The 18,735-nt window shown below is 49.3% G+C and overlaps 1 protein-coding gene across 2 annotated transcripts; it reads right to left on the reverse strand.

Annotated features, from left to right (window-relative positions):
- Window positions 1-223: 223 nt before the first annotated feature.
- LOC119383432 (elongation of very long chain fatty acids protein 7) lies at window positions 224-18,240 on the reverse strand. 2 transcript variants are annotated; one of them, XM_037651559.2, is made up of 3 exons: window positions 18,089-18,240; window positions 2,066-2,393; window positions 224-1,519 (listed from the first exon to the last, which is right to left on the reverse strand). In XM_037651559.2, exons 1-3 carry the CDS (start codon window positions 18,100-18,102, stop codon window positions 1,004-1,006), a joined length of 858 nt encoding a protein of 285 aa, XP_037507487.1. In that variant the 5' UTR covers window positions 18,103-18,240; the 3' UTR covers window positions 224-1,003. The 2 variants fall into 2 exon arrangements, with proteins under 2 accessions (XP_037507487.1, XP_037507486.1); XM_037651558.2 differs by lacking the exon at window positions 18,089-18,240 and adding an exon at window positions 9,863-10,004.
- Between the last annotated feature and the right edge of the window lie 495 nt (window positions 18,241-18,735).

Genomic DNA, 18,735 nt, shown 5'->3' on the forward strand with positions numbered 1-18,735 from the left:
TAAGAGTTCGCTAATTGTACTACCCATTTCGGCACGCGCGGATTGAACAGATTGGAGCCGGAGGACATGACTGGTGCCGCTCCTCATGCTCTCGAAATATATATCCATTCACAGAATGCTGGAATGGAGGGTCCGGTTAGCGGACTCTTACCGAGTGACTTCTGTCACTCGGCAATAGATTTAAATATACAGCAACAAAGTAAGGCATCGCACAATCCGGAGGTACTCGTATTGCATTGTTTATTATGGGCTATTTACAAAATCCGACAGTCCGATGTGGATGCGGCGTTGTACAAACGTTGCATTCTTCGAGTCGCGTTGCGCGCGGAACGGGATCGAGGTGACGTTGTTGACAACGATGAGGATGTTAGGCTACGTATCTCGAAATAACATGTCAGAAAAAATATAAATAAGCTACACTTTCTGCATCCATGCCCTAGAAAAACATTCCGAAGGCACTGTCATTGGGCTTTCGTCCGTCAGAGTTCTTCTGGACGCAGAAGACCGCGTTCGCTTATTCATTCACTCAGACGCAAAGGCAGGCAAGAGGCACTTTTACGTCTCGTCTCACTTGCGGCACAGTGGCACTGGCAATAAATAAGTATCGTCCTTGACCGTGCATCGCAATACCGCGCCTCGTGAGCACGACAACCACTCCGAGATTCATCACACATCGCGCGATCACTTCTTGCTCATGTAAAGGTCACGACGTTTAAATTTGCACTGCGAAGTCATCAGACTGCCAAAGTCTTTCACACAGAGCGGCGGGGTCCGCAGCAATCCAAATTGGCAAGCGTCGGAAGGTCGATGTCGCGTGTTCCAAACAAGTAGCCAGCGCACCGCGCCTGCTTCCGTATCAACAACGAGGTCATTCGGCGTTGAATCGCCCCCCATCGACGTTTACGAAGCGTTTACCACTGCCGCGCCCCGTTCGCGCGGCAGTGTTTGACGAGTGAGATTTAGTCGGTGTCTACACGTGCTTCGTCGGGTGACAAGATTGTATTCACTGAGCCTTCGCACGCTCGACTTTCCAGTGCTCGTCTTGCGAGGAGCCGCCGCACTTGACGAGTCGCACGGCGTTGGACTTGTACGAGCGGATGTAGAAGCTGAGGAACTGAACGAAGAAGATGAAGCACTGCGAGAGCATGAACAGAGGCAGCGAGAAGTAAGGCGCGCCCAGGGTGAACACGAGGCACACGTTGCGCACGATCATGACGATAAACTGGACGAGCTGCAGCCGCGTCAGGTAGCGCTTCCACCACAGGTGGCGCTGCACCTCGGGTCCCAGGGCGGCGAGGAAGTAGTAGGCGTACATGAGCACGTGCACGCTCGAGTTGAACACGGTCTCGAAGCAGGCGATGGAGAAGCCGCCGTACGTGATGTAGAAGTAGGTGCAGAAGGACACGGACACGTGGTGGAAGACGTGCAGGCCGCTCACTTGGTTGAACTTCTTGCGCAGCACGAAGAACACCGTCTCGATGCACTCGGACAGCCGCAGCACCAGGTACCACCACGAAACCTGCACGTAAACGCAGGCGAAAGCATTACAACTACTGTAATGAACACTCGCGACTCGGCGTGTCGGTCGCACTGAACACACTACAGAACATGTAGCGCTCGCGTAATACTTCATAACTGCAGTCCTGAATGTCGTGCTAAAATTGTGGCTATGTCCTGGGGAACTGTGGTAGTTCAAAAGAAGCAGAAAGAACAGGAGATCCAGATAGACTCTCACAGGTGAAAACGGAGGAAAAGCTCGGGCCCTTGTGCGATCGGACGTCGTCGTAGTGAGAGATATGGGGTTGAATTTTTTGGCAACGGCGGCAGCATTTGGAAGAAAAAGTGCCCGATTTTTCGTTTTCTTTACGTATACCAGGGCAGAGGATTAGCGACCGGTAGATTCTCGTGAATATTGAACGGCTTCGTAACACACGTTAAATAAAATTAGAATGCGAGTGAAATGTTCCCATGCCGTCGGTAATTACACGCCATAGACCCTTTATGTACGCACCACATGTGAGCGCCTAGGAAAATCGAGTACTCATGCGTTAAGTCGAACGCTTACCGGCAGCAGAATCATGGTAATCGGTCTAGTAGACAGGTCCGGACCCTGGAGGAAGAGGTCGTAGTGGCCCGTGACGAAGGCATAGTATCCCACGCGCGTCGCTATCGCCAGGTTCGCCAACACCATGGCGGCGTTGTAGCACAGGATGGTCTTGCGCAGCTCGAACGGCTTTGCGTTCTTCATCATGCGCGGCCCCCAGATCTTGACGAAGTAAGCGTAACACGCCAGCACCGTGGTCACCGCCACGGGACTTCCGATCAGCACCCATCCTTCGACTCGCGGGTCCCGGTCAGGCAGGATCCAGCTGTAAGAGTCCTTCACGTTCATCCTGCAAAATGAAACAAAACAAGAATTGTGTGATGATGAAAACCGGCGAGCTAAGCCGTCATCGATCATTACACTATCGGGATGCTTAATTTTTTTTTTATATATGCGCCGCGTCCGCAGGTACTGTACGAACTGTGTGATAAATGGATAATGTGGACCCAGGATTCGTAAGAAGTGACCCGTCATCCAGGTGTTTTATGCGGACAGCACTGACTGTATTACAAAGAGACGATAACATTCACGCTCGACAAACAACAGTACACTAATAAACATACCCTAAAAATGCCTAGAAGTTCTACACGCCTAGACACACATCAACCACACATAAGGACAACACATGTGCCTTCTCGTGTCTGTGTGTGGTGTCGCGACCCATCAAAGCTCTTCGGATTACTTACCAACAATCCCACATCGCAACTCTTGACGAACGTCGAGCTCATCACCAACAACTGAACAGGTCTTCAGGTTTTTTTTTTTCGTTTCTTTTTTACGTTCCTTGCTCCTTCGGTAAAATATACAAGCCCGTCATAGCCCAAAGAGACTTGTTTTGTATACCTTCGAAGGGTGAAAGGCGACGGTTTACTTATCGTCCCCCCGGTAATATCAAGTTATCCGTGCGAGTCCGTAATAAATTCGACTCTCATGCACATTCCTGTGGCGATACGTGGCAGGTTAAAGTTTTAAAATTCAGGCAAGGCGTTATCGCTAAAAGGCGTGCACTGTTTTTCTGTAGAAGAAGAAAGGGCTACGTGGCAGGACTCTGCACCTCGGAGCCACTGTATCGCTCTGCTGTCGCGATCGAGTTGAGTCCCAACGTGTAGCATATTAACGCAGAACGACAAGGCCGAAATACTTTTGCGCATGTCGCGGAACTCAGTGACGTGCTTCGTTACCTTTTGCACGTGTGACGCATGGTTATTTTATAGGGAGAAAGCAAACCGCTCCCGCGGGTTGCGTTATCGGGTGAGCACTTTGTCGCGCTCGCATCGAAATCGCCCTGTATGCGTTTCACACGCTCGCATTACGCTGTAAACAATGCGCATGCCAGTGGGGCATGCGCAATTTACCACACGTGGTAACAATACCGACACGTCAAACGGGCATTCACCATATACGACATTCTTACGCGCTCGCTGCAGTACATACATGCGACGCTCGGAACAGCTGTCGGTGGATAGCGTCGTGACGTTAGAGAAAAGGTTATTGACCTGTACGCGGCGTCGCACTCGAACAGCGAGGAATGCACGCTATACATGATCCTCGTCGAAGTAACGTCCAGGAGGAAACGGCGTTGGCAGCGTAATTAATTCGCGGAATGAAAATTCCGCCAAGCGCGTACGAGGAAAAAAAAATCACAGCATATCCACGGAGTGAATGATGATGAGTGGGCGAAGCTGCGGAGGTTCATCGGTAAACCGTGAATCTTCCGTGAATTCTGCCCAGTACATCATCACCGACGTGAGATCGGGCGCGTTTATACTAAAGGTTCGATGAGTTATGACGACTTGCAGCTCACTTTAATTTTACATGTACGCTGTGAATTTTCATTGTTTAGAAAACCATTGCTTTAGAAAACATCTGGCGTCTTTCGTTAAGCAGCTGGCGTCTTTTCGTTTTGCTTTAGAAACATCTGGCGTTCTTCCGTTTTGCTTTTACAAAACATCTGGCGTCTTTCGTTGGTTTATTTCATCAATCAACGGCGTTTTGAACAAAATTTTTATTGTTTAATCACGCACAGGAGAAATCTCACCAGGCACTACCTTGGAGGTAAAGAATAGCTGCTAATGGGAATGAGAGACAGAAGAAGTCGGCTTTTAGCTACCGCTGCGAATTTTTTATTGTTCAACAACGCGCAGGAAAAATCTCCCACCGGCACCACCTTGGAGGTCAAAGCGTAAGACTGGTTACGCACTACGACTACGACTACGAGGGACGAACGGGTGCCGCCTTAAGGAGCTTCGCCCCTAAAATAGAACGCGGATGGGACAAAGGAATGACGAGGCGCACGTACACACCTCCGCGGAAAAACATCTCCAATCTAGCGCAGGCTGCGTGAGCAACTTTGGAATTGAGTGCATAGAAAGGGAAAGCGCTGCAGTGTTGCCAGCCGCTACGCTTTACCACAACGGTTCAAGGTTACATACCCCATCGCTACCCAGCTCCGCGTGTATGTAGGCGCGTTAAGCAAGTACCAGCGATGTACTGATGCGGGTATCCGTCTGTTAATGGCACCAACAAAGCAGCGACACCTGTTTCACGATAAAGAAATGCACGGTCTAACTTTGCAAAACGAAAGTAGGAAGATACGCACAGACCAGTTTTCTGCGTGCAGCCCAATCATTATGGGTATGTTCAGAGATTCGTATGCCTTACAGGACTAAAATTCAACGACAGTCACGTCATCAAGATGCTGGAACGAAGAAAATGCCGCGACTATCTTTCCGTACACACAAGATTGTGAAACTTGCAACGAGCTTTCCGTGGCCGCTAACACAGAGCCCATCATCGGAATGTCATCTATTGAAACTACACTGAAACAACGTGACAAGCAAGTGGCAAATAGGCGATCGGGTCTCTTCTGTTGGCAATGTTCCAACGGTGGTATCGCCAGTCCATATTAACAAGCAATTAACCATTCTGAGAAGTGACCTCGCTTCGAATTAAGTGTTAAGCCGACGCAGAGACAAGCGTTACGTAATTTCGACTCCGTAATTTCGCCTGCTGAGCTATGCTGAGCTCTACATAAAACATTTTCTTTAAAGGGGATTCGGTGCATTCGATAAGAGTTGCGCTGAAGAACAAGACTTGAATTATATGCGGTTATAGTACGCCTGCTATATTCGCAGAGCGTATTGGTGTATCCACATAAACCGCTGAGCGAACTGTAGCGACCGCCAAAACCTAGCGATGGCCTGCCACTAGTACATTTTATGTGATGACGTCGAGGTACATACGCCTCCGGGGAAACAGAACAGATTTCAAAGAAGCTATTTTATTCAATTCTTTAGGGCACTCGTAGGTTATCTGGTACTTTTCCTACAATTTAAAGGTCCAGGACCTCCAATTAACGCAATAAAAAGAGGAAAATAGAGAATGTATTAGAACTCCTTTAAACGCGCTTGATCACATTAACTTAACGGCGGTCACTGTCGGTCATGTTTTAGAGATTTTTATTTAAGACACTTGGTGCGTTTGCCCTTCAAAATAAATATGTATATATTATAGAAAAGGACGGCCTGCAGCATAGCTGCTAGTCATCGCGAGAAACATTTTAAATGTACGCACACACTTCATACTCTGCGAGCACGCGACCTTGCGAACGAGGTGAAAAAATGCGAAGCAGCAAAATTTGGCAGCCGGCTCGTCGCTAATCTTAATCGTAGCGTCTACGGCGTGTTGCCCCGATTAGATTCACGTGATGCTTTTATAAGAGTGAGCAGCCCAACGCGGGTTCTAACGTTTTTAAGCGTCTAACACGCACTTACATGAGACATCGGACAAGGGCGCCGAATCGGAAGAGCCTGTCGCTCTACAAAGGTATGCAGTATCGCTACCTGGAAGTCGTTCAGTTATTCGTGTTCCAGCTGATTGATACCTTAAGGAAACCAGTATCGAGGCAATTGCAAGAAGGCCAGCATTGTCATGGCAACTGCAGAAGCAGCACGCGTGTAACGTCAGTGCATAGCAGCAACGCACACTTTCTTAGGAACGGGGTGTATAGTGCTAAAAGTGATAGCTGAACAAAGGATGGGATACTTGAAGTTCGTTCGGTCTGTTGCAACCAGTTTCCAATTTTCTTGAAAAATTGGCGTACTGCTTCTTAAGCAGGCTGTGCACGCGAACCTTAGTAGAACCTCCCGATGCTGAACTGCCGCAGCTTATCAACCGAACGTTACCTGTAGTCGTCCGATAATGGCCGAAAACATCGGAACAGTTGATAGTTCAATATTAGGCCAAGGTTATAGTTAATATTTTTAAGAGAGCCGTATCACGGCGAACGCGGCTTACCACATATGTTCAATCTTTCCGCAAATATGTACCGCTATCTCTTTTGCGAAAGGCTATCTACTTACGCTAACTACCACACGCAATCGCGATCTCCTTTCGAGATATACGTACAAAGACTGCGTTGTCTGCGTGGCGCCAGACACGAAACGCGGAAATACGCGGGAGTCTTTCTGCATTCTCGCCGCACCGCTTCCTGTTGAGGTCGTTTCGCCGCTGTACCCCCAATTGTTTCGCCTCACGAAATACGATACATAGGCATTGAATTTATTAAGGAGTTATTTTTTTTCCCTCCTAAAGTTGGCACGAGCTAACTGAGCCTGACCTCTTACCCTTTACTACTAACAGCGTACTCGTAACGACGCCGGCAAATGTCACCTTGAAGACGTCCTTTCTGTATCAGTTCTTTGAAGGCAGCTTCGAGAATGAACTAGCTTAAGCTGTGCGTAGAGGGCGGAGAACGGATAGGGGAAAAAAAAAAAAAACGCTGAAAAGATATCGCGTCTCACGCTCCCACCGAGACAACGACCGAAGCCAGTGCACACTCGCACAGTTACAACCAAGACGGCAGCGAGACGTTCCCAAGGGAAGGCGCGCAGGGGTGACAAGGAAAAAACTCCCGGTGCGTCACGCCGCTTAGCGAAGCCTGAGAACAAATGTAATGCCTCGTCCCGAAGGAATAGCAGAATCGCGCGCAACGCCATACGTCACTGGGCTGGCAAGGCGTGCGGCTATTTCATAACATAACGAGCCGTTGCGGCGAAGTTACTAATTCAGCAAGCGTGCGAGCATATCGCGCTATTTGTACGAGGGCGTATGCCGCCGCACATGAAAACGTCGCGCTAGAGGCAGTGCAAGAACCTCGGAAGTCGTCTTTTTTTTCGCGCCCTGTCACTGCGTATTTACAGAAAAAGAAAAAAAAAGCTTGATTGTTCAAATTAGAAAGCTTACGCGCACACACATTATCTGGATAATTCGTGCTAATCATAACATCCTTTACCACCACCTCGGCAACCAACAGGATAGAAAAGACTGACAAGGTTGCAACACTTATTACACTAGCCCTTTACGTGCAAAGGCGATTGAAACGTTCGATAGCGCTGGAACTAAACTGTTGCTATCGCTGTCCAGCGCAAGCTGGTCAAACCGTACCCAATAGTGTACGCTCAGAATCGAAGCGACCGTTTAAATGGAAACGAAGAAGGCAATTACAATGTAAAGCATAGCAAAACGCCTACGCTCAGAAAGCCCGAAAAATAATTACCAACAGGCTAACGCCGTACCTGCAGGGACACGCAGCAACCGCCCTTCCAAACAAGCCGGTCTTCACTGATCCGGATGCAGGCGCGTACCGACTATGTCCAGTAGACGAGGCGCGCTCAACGCTGACAGTGCAAAAAGCTCCGGGAACGTCTGACCGTAGCGTGGTCGCCGCAGAATTATGATGGAAATTGGGAGCGGACCGCGGCAATGTACAACTTCAGCGGTGCTCAACCACGCACTGTCGTCGCGTCTGGCGATCAAAGAGTGAGCTCGGATTTGTGTGTCATGGCACCGGATCAGGAGCAAGGCGCTGCAAGCGATCCCTATCGTCGCCTTCTCCTTGAGATGTCTCTAGCACCGCTGTGTGCAAGGCAGCAACCCCGTCCAAGTGACCCGAGTCCTTGAGCCGAGCATCGCAGCCGATCCCGCCGCCACGCACTTTTCACCCGGCGGCGGCAGTCCAATCTACCCCTTATCGCCGTCACCTTTATCTGCACCGCAATCGATTTCGTGCGAATATGCCTCGCATACACCGTCGCTCCCCATTCGCTGGCACACGGTTTCTTTCCGCCGACTCTTGACTGCGTTTGTTTTTGTTTACCGCATTCATCAATCGACCCTCTTGCAATCCACTTTCGCTGCTGCTTGAAACAAAGCATTTGCAAAGAAGTGCGGACAGCCGTCGATCAGCTATGGCCTTTCGCATTAGAGTGGACGCGGTTCGTATCGATAGGTCGTCCTTCATCTGCAGAGACCGCGAAGTCGCGCGTTTGCACTGTAATTGCGCTGCGTTGTGACCCTGTGCTGTGACTCAGTTCCCGCCCTAAGGCTGCCTTAGCAAACTCGAGCTTTCGCTAAAGTACTCTGTCCTTGCGCGTGTTTACAAAGAAATACGCAACAGCGTCGGCAAGCTCTTTCACTCTCGCCTTTTCCCTTTTTTTAAACGCGGTCAATGCTGTAGCTACTTTCCCTCAAGCAAGGTGAATGTCACGCCTCTGCAAACTGGTTGCGGCAGACTTGCGACGATTATACTTCGATAGGGTGGCCTGCTTACGTGCGCGCATATAAAAATTTATATATGCATGCGTGCGCATAGGCGTGCGCAGGGTTCTTATTGAGGGGGGGGGGGCGAAGGTTCATCGCGGCGCCCCCCCCCTCTCTCTCTTTTTTTAGGTGACCAGAGGGGGCGGCCGCCCCCCTCTGCGCACGCCTATGTGCACCCGTGCTATCTAGTACTTCTTAACCGAGCACACTGAAGAGATCGGTATATTTGAAAAGACAAAACATTTTAAAGTGTTTGTCCTTCCTTTATTAGCATCCGCACTTAAGAGATGCAGTAGTGTGCTAATTTTAAAGTTTAGGAACATATAATGAGCGGTATAATGGATTGACAAGCTAGGGCGGGCGTTCTGCCGACGTACTGAACAGGGAGGCTCGTGTAGGCGAGTATGCGCCGCTCGTAGGGCTCTGCATACAGGCGCGGTTATCCTGACAGTTATGCCCTCTCCACGGTTTCTGCTGTCGTCATGTTCACACGGATGGTACGGCTACGGTCACGAAGCAATGGCAAGCGCTTGGTACGCAGGATCTGAATCGGCATGCGCTATACCACGCTTCTTGCTCGTCTTCTCACTGCATTAGAGTGAAACACAAAAGCAATTTATCCTTAAAGCCTGAAGCATTGCAGACTTAAATTTTGAGTATTTAATGCACATTCTTCTCCAAGTATATGAGCGCTTGCAAACTGTGCTTGTCTACCTTGATTGCTCTTCAATACAACTAAGGGAGCGTAACCCGATTAGTAGATGCAGAAGCACATGCAGCTCCCGCCTCGTCTTTTTCACGAGTTGGAGTTAATAGCGCTGTCCCTTTTCTTGCCCTAAACATGCCGTTCGGTCCTTGCTTCTACCAGATGTCGACCATAAAGGCCAGCCTGTTCGGTCGCTGCTTTGAAGAAATATACTCAGCGGCAAATCCCAAAAGTGACGCGTCAAGAAACCTGACTCGAAGGGGTCCGTCACAAGCTATTGCTTGATTCAAGACACGCACACACACTTCGCCTATCGATATTCTGTTAGTGTAACAGTGTTATAATACGCAAACTATCGCAGTTTTTGGCTCTGTACTTGCTGGTGCCAGGGAGAGCGCCTATAGCCGAACACGCGTAATATACGTAGAAGAATCCCCACAGTGTATACTCACAGCTCTAGCGGTCGCATTATTCCTGGTGTTCGCACAGGCTTCCGCGTGTCGAGTGCCTTATTTGGTCGTCAGCTGAGCCACAGAGACAAGGACAGATGGACTGCGCGCCGCGTCCTCGCACGGTATTCGTTTTAAAAGCTGGACGAGAGAAAAGTGAGCGCGCGCGCTTTGGGCGGCTCGCGGGTGAGAGGGACTGGTCGCGCTCAAGGTGCAACATGACGTCGTCGCTGTCGTCTTCGCGCGAAGCTATTGTCTGATGAAAAGAAAAAAAAAGGGAAGAAACAATGAGACGCCCGCTAAATGGTCGGTCCGGTCGGTGTGTTCACTACCGCGAGTGCAGTCATTGAGCGCGGCCCGGCTGAGTTGCACTCTTTGTGACGACAAACACGGTGACAAAAAAAAAAAAAATTCAGAAAGAAGGAAATGAGAGGAGGGTGTAGGACAGCAACACCATGGTGGCAGCCGGATTGGCCAAGGTCGGCTAGCCGGCCATGTGGCGTCGCGAGAAGGAATTGACGAAATAAATTGCGTATACCAGACTAATTGTGCATGCTGCCCGGCAGACCAGCCCTAATACGTGTTCTTGCGTTAATAGTAGTGTTGCTTATCTGACACGTGACAGGGTCACTTGCCCGCGACATGCATTGGACAAGATGCTGGCGAGAATCTTAATGCGAAACGTGGCAATAGCAACGACAGGCAGTGCGGACAGGTTCGCCTCTCCAAGGAATGCAGTGCAGAGGATATAGCCCGCACAAAAATAACATGTTTAGTTGACTCCCAGTTTCCTCTTGCGCGTCGTCACTTCTGTCGTGACTGAAATGACAGTGAGTCTATTCTTCTAAGAGGACAAGTCGCGAACATTGTCCTTTACTGTTTTGATCCTGCTGGAAAATGTTTGGGGTTCTGACGTCCACTAAGGTATGCCTGTTGGCGTCGCGTAGAGTTTATATATGAAGAAATCGAAGGAAACTAAAATGAACGAGCGTGACCCTCACTGTGACGTTCAAAATGACTTTGAAACGATTCGTTGCTCTTTCTGTTTCCGTTGCACTAGCTGGCCGAACTCATGAATAAAGATCGGTTTGGCCAAGACCAAACTCGAACATCATGCGAAAGCATGTCGCTTATAACGCGAATTTGTTTGAAAGAAAGAGCGCACGTCGGCCATCGCGGGGCATTACGAAAGCTGAATAAAGAAAAGAGCGCTAAGCTGCTAGTTTCCGTCGCACGTGGCATCGTGGAAACTTTGGCCGTGAGAGAATTAACCGATTCTTGGCACCAATACTGAACAACCGTATTTCCTCGAGGTGTAATAAACAAAAAAAAGCGTCAAGAGGAATCGGCGACAGACCAGTGTAATTCATCCCATGGAAGATCGATCGAGTGACCGATGAAAGAAACTCTTCATAGCTCAGAACGACGCGCTCAGGTCGTTTGGGTGTGAGAAATTGGGGGCTTCTTGAGGGAGCAGTCCCACCACGAACCGTCGGTGACTACAAACGACCCGCGAAACGGCCATGAGAGGTTGTTTCGGTCACTGGAAGAAGTTTTCCTCGAAGGTAACAAACCGGACACCACTGTATATTGTGCAAAAACTGATCTCTCGTATCTTCTCCTATGACTCTGCGTATTGTTACTATATAGGATCGACCGAGATAGGCCCTGCAATTTCGTCCTGTCAGATTCATTTCGCTGTGTCGAATCGTTACTCCACGCCCATCAAGACCTGGCTATCAGTAGGTTTTCTTTTTGCCTTCTTTTTCTGAACCTACGAAACTTCTGCACCAAAGAGCTGAAGAACTATGCAGACAGACACGCACGCAAAAAACAAATTACTGCAGGAAGGCGGGAAGACGAGCAGACAGGTGACCGACAACACAGGATGTAGATGGGTGGTTGTCGGTTCGGTTTACTCTACCTGTCAGCCAGAAATCGGGACCACCACGTCGTCACGGATTGCGATGACAATGAAGTCAACCAGGACCAGTCGGTAGACAGCAGCAGAGACAGCACAGGCACCACCATGAGCATGCAGGCTTGCAGCAAGGCATCAGCCATCACAGTACAGGCATCAGCAAGGGGTTGTTGCCTGGGCGGCGCCTCCGAATCCAGTATCTGTCCGTAGACAGTCTAAGAGCGGACCTGTTCCCCCGCCGTCGGTAGGCCGGCAGTCGGTTTCTAACTGTCCATCGGACACTCGGCTCTTGCAGAGCGAGAAGGAAAATCTAGAACGACGCTCACCCCGCCGAGAGCGTTCGCTTTCGTTTTTAGAAATCTCCTGTCCTCCCCCCTCTCGAAACACCGCTCTGCGCTGCTTTTTTCTTCTGTCGTACCTCCCTCTGTTCTTCCAGCAGCGTTCCTGCAGGCAGAGAAGGCCTCGGCATCGTCGGCGCAGGGATTGCGGCAGACCATCATAATAGGGCATGAACTAGGAAGAGGCGGCGAGGAAATGTAGGCCTCGGCGACGCAGACCCGGCGGCTCTTTTCGAGACAGAGGAAAGGGCGACGAAGGACATGCACTTCCTCTTAAGAGGAAGCGAACGTCCGCACGCTATACCCAGCGCGTGCGGGCTTGTGTACATAGTATGCAAGCCGAAGCGGCCGCCGCCGCAGCCTGCCAGTCAGCCGTGGTACCGGCGGCGCGCCGCTGGATGTCCGTTGTTTTGCCGGTGAGAGGCACGAGGTAAAGAGGAACAGACAGTCTGCGAACGCGGTGACTGGAACGTGCTGCTCGTATACCATTGAGCTAAGCCTTCCTCGACTTGGCGACACGACGCGGTTGCGGTAATGAAAAAGTTACTGATTGATCAGGGAAGCCGGGCGAAGGGTCCGCGTTGGCGGATGGGCGCGGAACACTTCCGTGTAATATGTCCCCGTTGGAATTAAGATAAAACATATGGTCTACCGCGATAATACGAATGCTGAGTTTGTGAGAGATAGTTATCTGAGGCATCCTAGTGTGCTTGGAAAAGTATCATATGCTTAGCACACCGAATGAAAAACGGTCTCGACTGTTTTGACCAGCTGGACGGTCACCCCTTGACTCCTTGGCGCCATGGCCTAGACCTATTCCATCACCTGAGGCTTCAAACGCATTGCTGCAATTCTTAAAACCTTGCGCGTTATGTGACAGACTGTAAAGGTTGCATCGCGTCAGTAGTGCGTTTTTTTTTTTTTTTTTTGTTACGCCTTGGTCAGCCACATACTCTTTCGTTCGCTTTGCCTCTCTCGACAGCGTAGGATATTACCTACACGAAATTTTCTGCCTATATTTTCCCTTCCGTCAAAAGCGCATACATTCTTTTTTACGACCGGTGGCATCCATTAGAGGCACGATGTCTAGGTAGAGAGGAAGAGGAAGTAAGGTGAAGATCAAACGGGAACGAATAGGTGGCCCCGCTCGCACATATGGGAAAATGAGGTCAAGTTTCGAGGCGTGCGAAGGCTACCTCGGTGCGGGTATTAACGACGGAGGCGTTCATGTATATTCACGTACGATCCAGTGCGACGTTTCGGCAACGCGAGCGAGCGGCCTATTGTCCCTGCTCTTCTTCGCTACGGCCTTCTTTACGAATAATTAACTAACTTCCGTCTCAATTTGCGAAAAGGCAAACAGCCCCGATCTAGGAAGAAAAGCCGTGATTGTTGTTTTATTCGGATCGTCTGAATGCCTCCCGGATTACCAAACCGCTGTTATTTTACGGGAAATACAAGGTCTGCAAAAAAGAAAAAGTGGGAACGGTTATATAAAAGGAAGGTTATTTCGTGCGTGACGTCCGAGCGTTCAAATCGAAATGGGCTATATATATATATATATATATATATATATATATATATATATATATATATATATATATATATTAGTCAGAACAGAAATGTTTGAAGACGCTCAGACGGCCTTTCTTTTCTAGGAACCAATAACGCTCACATTCGGAGACGATGACGAGTTTAGGAAAGCTGAACTTACAGGAACAACATGCTACAACAACAAAAAACTCCCTTCACATAGAAAACGCAAGCGGAGGTCACTATTCTGATATATGCCTTGACGCACGTAGTACGTCAAGAGATATACAGGAATGCGACCTTCATTTTATTTACGTATAATGAATCTGTGATGACGTAATTAACGACGGTAAAGTTCCCAAAGAGTAACTTACGAGTATAAACTAGTTTAATCATTAACTCGCTGTTCTACTGAGTGTCTCATTTTCAGAGGGCCGCCAGGGAGGTTCTTTGAAGGTTAGGTACTTGAATATCGAATTTTTCCTAAAATAAACTAGCTGAGAGTTTCCGCTTGTCATGTATTTTCTATGTGCAGTCGTCATGCTGTTCCGCAGTTCTCGGCCGGCTGTCAGCACTTTTGTATGTGATGCATACGTGCGGTGCTCTTTTATGTAGATTCATTGCGTACGTCGCGATGTACGCATGACTGAGTTTTCATCTGTTCGTTGTGTATTTGCGTGTAGTTAGTTGAACTGTACTAGATTTATGCTATGCTGTCACAGTTTGCATAGAACTAGCGTACCGCGCTTGCAAGAGCTCCTTCAGGCGTTGCCACCTTTCCTCACCGCTTCCTATACGGCGTTAAGACATGTACTCGACTGAAGATTTCAATTCAGGGCACCGCAGCAATGTCGCCACTGTTCGGCAGTGCACTTGCGTTCATCTGTTACACACTCGCTGGTCATTGGCCCACGCCGGGTCTTTCACGCGGAGCGGGCAATCCCGCGGTGTATTCGACTGAGAAGACAAAAGTGCCGCGAATACCACTCGCGGAGAAATCATCGTCGAACGTTTTCCTGGTGTGTATTTTTTTTTTCTTCTTGCCGCGACAGGAGTGTGTGTGCATGCACGCACGCAAAGCGGGGACCCGTCTTATTTCGGGAAGTCCGTATATACATGGTCGCTTGCCGGAACGAAACTGGGCCAGTTCGGCTCTGACGCACACGTGAATGTACGGCACCTTGCGCCACCCCTTTCCTCCTCTTCTTCTTCGCGGCCTTCTGTAGATTCTCAACGCAGCAATCCGTGCCGGGGCTTAAGAAAGGCGTGCGCGGATAGAATGAGAGTCGGCGACACACTTGACTGGGCCCGCTAGCTCCGGCGGCTGTTACACGGAAGGGTTCTTGAAAGGCGGGATGCCCCGCACATTTGCTGTAGAAGGTGGGCAAATGACAGCGAATAAAGGAAGGAAGAATATGGAGGCATTCAAAACTGAATGAAAAGAAAGAAAGAAAGAAAGGGCGCGGAGGTATGAATAGACGAATGGACATATAACAATGAGATTAGAAGGGGGAAAAAAGTTATTGGTGGTTTTTAACCTTGAAATTTGCCGTGCAGAAACTACGCAGCAGGTTTTAAGAAACGCCGCAGTGGAGCTTAGCTCAGGACACCACGTGTGGGGATGTTCGCCGCGCTCGCAAATTGAGTGCTCGAATATCGCACTCTCATTAAAGTTCTTATGCCCGTTTCGGAATGCGGCTGGGAGTCGAGCCAGTGACCTCGTGTGCAGCGTTAGAACGCTATGGCTACCAACCCACCGTGGCTTTCAGAAAGGAAGAGCGAAAGCGTGAAGGCATGAAGAAAGAAATGTCTAAAGAGAAAAACTAAATGTAAGTGAATGAAAAAAAAAGAGGAAAATGAATGGAAGGATTGATAAAAGTGTGAAGAAATAGCCAAAAAATTGGATCGTAATATGAAGTAGGTATATGCGAATACGAATTAATTATGACGGAATAAATGATATATTGAACGCACGATAGGGGTGAAGATCAATAATGAACTTTTACAATGGGACAGCGCAGAAAGGAGCGCCTGCAGCAATGATGAGAGAGAGAGAGAGAAAAGCACATACTGGCAGGGAGGTTAACCAGACCGGTCCGGTTTGCTACTCTGCACTGGGAGAAGAGACAAAGGAGCAAAAAGAGAGGAAGAAGAAAAGAGATTTACAAAATCACGTGCACACTTGGGGGTCATCAAGTCCACAGGCGGTCGCTCATATGTGTTGACTTTTGGTATCTGAGTAGCAGGAATGAAGAATGCCAAGAGAACACAGTGGAAGAATCTGTGGGACATCGATACGAAATGACCTCTTAAGATGGTTTCTTTGTTAAGAAATCGTGGGAGGCTGCAATGTTGAGGCGATAGAAGAGGCAGATAGCACGCGAGGACATCGGCCATGGTTGAAGTCGCTCATGGCGTGGTCGTTGGGTCGGAACTGGAGACCAGCGTAGAATCACGACGAGTAAACGTCCCCCCCCCCCCCCTTTTGTTAACAGGAAGGACTTGCGACTCAGAACAACGAAAGAACACAAGAAGGAGGGCGAGAGGTTCATACAGGGTGGCGTTTTCAATGGACCCCCGCGAAGGAAGCGGAACAAGATTGCCGGCATGCCGGACCGCGCCACGTCACCGCTGTAATGCAGCCAGTGGAAAAAAAATGCTGGGGATAAGGAAGGGACTCGACTGGCGATTGGCGGGGCAAGCGGAAGTGGTGCAGTTTCTTTCCGCAGGAAGAAGTCTTGGCCGTCGCGGCGGGGCTTCTAAAAACGGAGTTCTTGTGGCGCTGCTTGCTTACGTAATCGCCGATCTGACGTGCCGATTAGACGTAATATTTGGATCGTGTAAGAATCGGTGGCCGGAATACACGAACTCACGGGGTCGATGCACTGTCGCTAGTTTTTCCTTTATGATTTCCCGTTGCTTTCGTTCTCTCCTTCCAGTCCAGAAGGAAATTTTGAAAGAAAAATATCTCGAAAACTTGACGTTTTTTTTTCATTTGAGCTCATTCGCAGTCGTTTTCTGTGCGCACCATTTTGCTTCTAGAGCCGATAGATCCTTGTTCCCATGGCGCGTTCAAAGACCACGTTCAGGGACGGTTCTGGCTTTAAGTGCCTTCGCGGTGACGAAAACGGTCGCTATTTTTCTTTTTTTTTTAGGATAGCAGAGGTAACTTTACCAAGCAATAAAGCACTGCCGCTAGGTAATCGCTCCAGATAATACTTTTCTTTTTCAGAGCTACCTAAGAAACACGCCACGATGAACTTAATAATATCTGTGGTTTTACGCGACAAAACCACGATATGATTATGAGGCACACCGTAGCGGACGGCTCCGGAAATTTCGACCATCTGGTGTTCTTTAACGTGCACTGACATCGCACGCTGCATGTATACACGGGCCTCTAGCATTTCGCCTCCCTTGAAATGCGACCGCCACGGCTGGTATCGAACTCGCGAATTTTAGGTCGGCAACCGAGCACCGTAACCGCTGTACCACGGAGGCGGACGCCATCAATGCCGGTGCCTGATAAGTAATACCAGCAGCAGTGCCCGGTGCCATTGGTTACCTAAGGCTAGGCTGCATGGTATAGCGCGACAACCTCGTGCTTATCCCGTCACGTTCATTCTCAAAGGCATACGGCACATTTGAACGCGACAATTCTCACGGATTTTTTAAAAAGCAGGTGGCAAGTCGTCACAGAGCAAGGCCCCAACTCTGCCCAGCGAACGCTTCCCGCGTGTGCTCTAAAACAGTGCGTTGTATGGTGTCTGAATACCATTGTTCTATTGTGAAATGTCTGCCGCGAAGAATCCGAGGTCGTTCACGTCTACTTTTACTGCTCCATTTCCGTGTGTTTGAAGGGAAACAATAACACAGTCACAGCCTACATAGACGAGAGAGAGGATGAGTTTTGACAGCCGCGTTGACATGAACTTCGCGACACGCCGCGAAAGCTTCAAATCAAGCGCACTCAGACTTAACACGTGGGTAGCATTAATCATTAAACCAACGTGCTCCCGAGTACATGCGCGAACCTCTGATAATGTTTTCATTAGGCTACGGTAGCATAGACACTTTCATCTGCCGCGGTGGTCTGGTGGTTATGGTGCTTGACTGCTGACCCGAAGGCCGTGGGATCGAATCCCGGCCGCATTTTCAATTGAGACAAAATGCTAGAGGCCCGTGCGCTTAGATTTAGGCGCAAGTTAAAGAAGTGGTCGAAATTTCCAGAGCCCTCCACTGCGGCGTCTCATAATCATATCGTGGTTCTGGGATGTAAAATCCCAACACTCAGTATTAGCATACACACTTTTCGTTTTCGGGGTGTCAGCGAGGCCATCGTGCGCGGCATGCTCGCCCAATACTCTTGTCGATCGCGACCACTACGAGCAACTTCAGTTCGAAGTTCAAATTATAAGCGAGCAAATATTGACTCACGTTTGGAAAGACATTTTTTGAAGACGGCAGCGCTTGCAAAGAGTCCTGCCTGCGGCCTTGCGATAAGTCCCGAAGCGGCTCCTCTTGCCGAGCTTAATGAACTCACGCAAAGAACGATAGCGAACGTTCGACTGACGAACCGCGAGGATCGAGCACCATATATAAAACGCGCGGAAAGGGGAGGCGTCCGCCGTGACGGTCACGCACGCAACAGCTTTTTGCTCTCCCGTCGCTGACGTCACGGATTTCTAATGGCAGCGAGAGACAACGCAAGCGGGGAATCGAAGGGTGCACTTTCCAAGTGAGAAGCAAAAAACGAAAAAAAAAAATACAGAAAGAGAGGGTGAAGGGGTTCCTAAACAGTAGAAAAGGTAGCAGCAGTCAGTCTGGCGGCCTTCGGCAAAGCCGGTTTGGCTTCTGTATCGCTTAAGCGGTTCGTCTATAATTTTCCCGCACTTTCGCCCGAATTTGTTCGCGGCTCTCTTTCGCTGTTTGCGTTTACTTGATACTTCGCACGCCTGCAGGATTGAGTACACGTTCCTTGGGGCGATAAGTCTAAGCTGACATGTAAGCCGATTGTTTTTTTTGAACTTCGATCATTTGCGGTCGCACGTCATCCAAAGTGTGCACCTTCGTCACGAGTCAGG

The sequence above is a fragment of the Rhipicephalus sanguineus genome, chromosome 2, assembly GCF_013339695.2.
Source record: "Rhipicephalus sanguineus isolate Rsan-2018 chromosome 2, BIME_Rsan_1.4, whole genome shotgun sequence".
NCBI lineage: Eukaryota > Metazoa > Arthropoda > Arachnida > Ixodida > Ixodidae > Rhipicephalus > Rhipicephalus sanguineus.

Coding starts and splice junctions, on each gene's coding strand:
- LOC119383432 (XM_037651558.2), bottom strand. Junction 1,520..2,065: donor TTACCATGATTCTGCTGCCG/GTAAGCGTTCGA, acceptor GTTTACGTGCAG/GTTTCGTGGTGGTACCTGGT.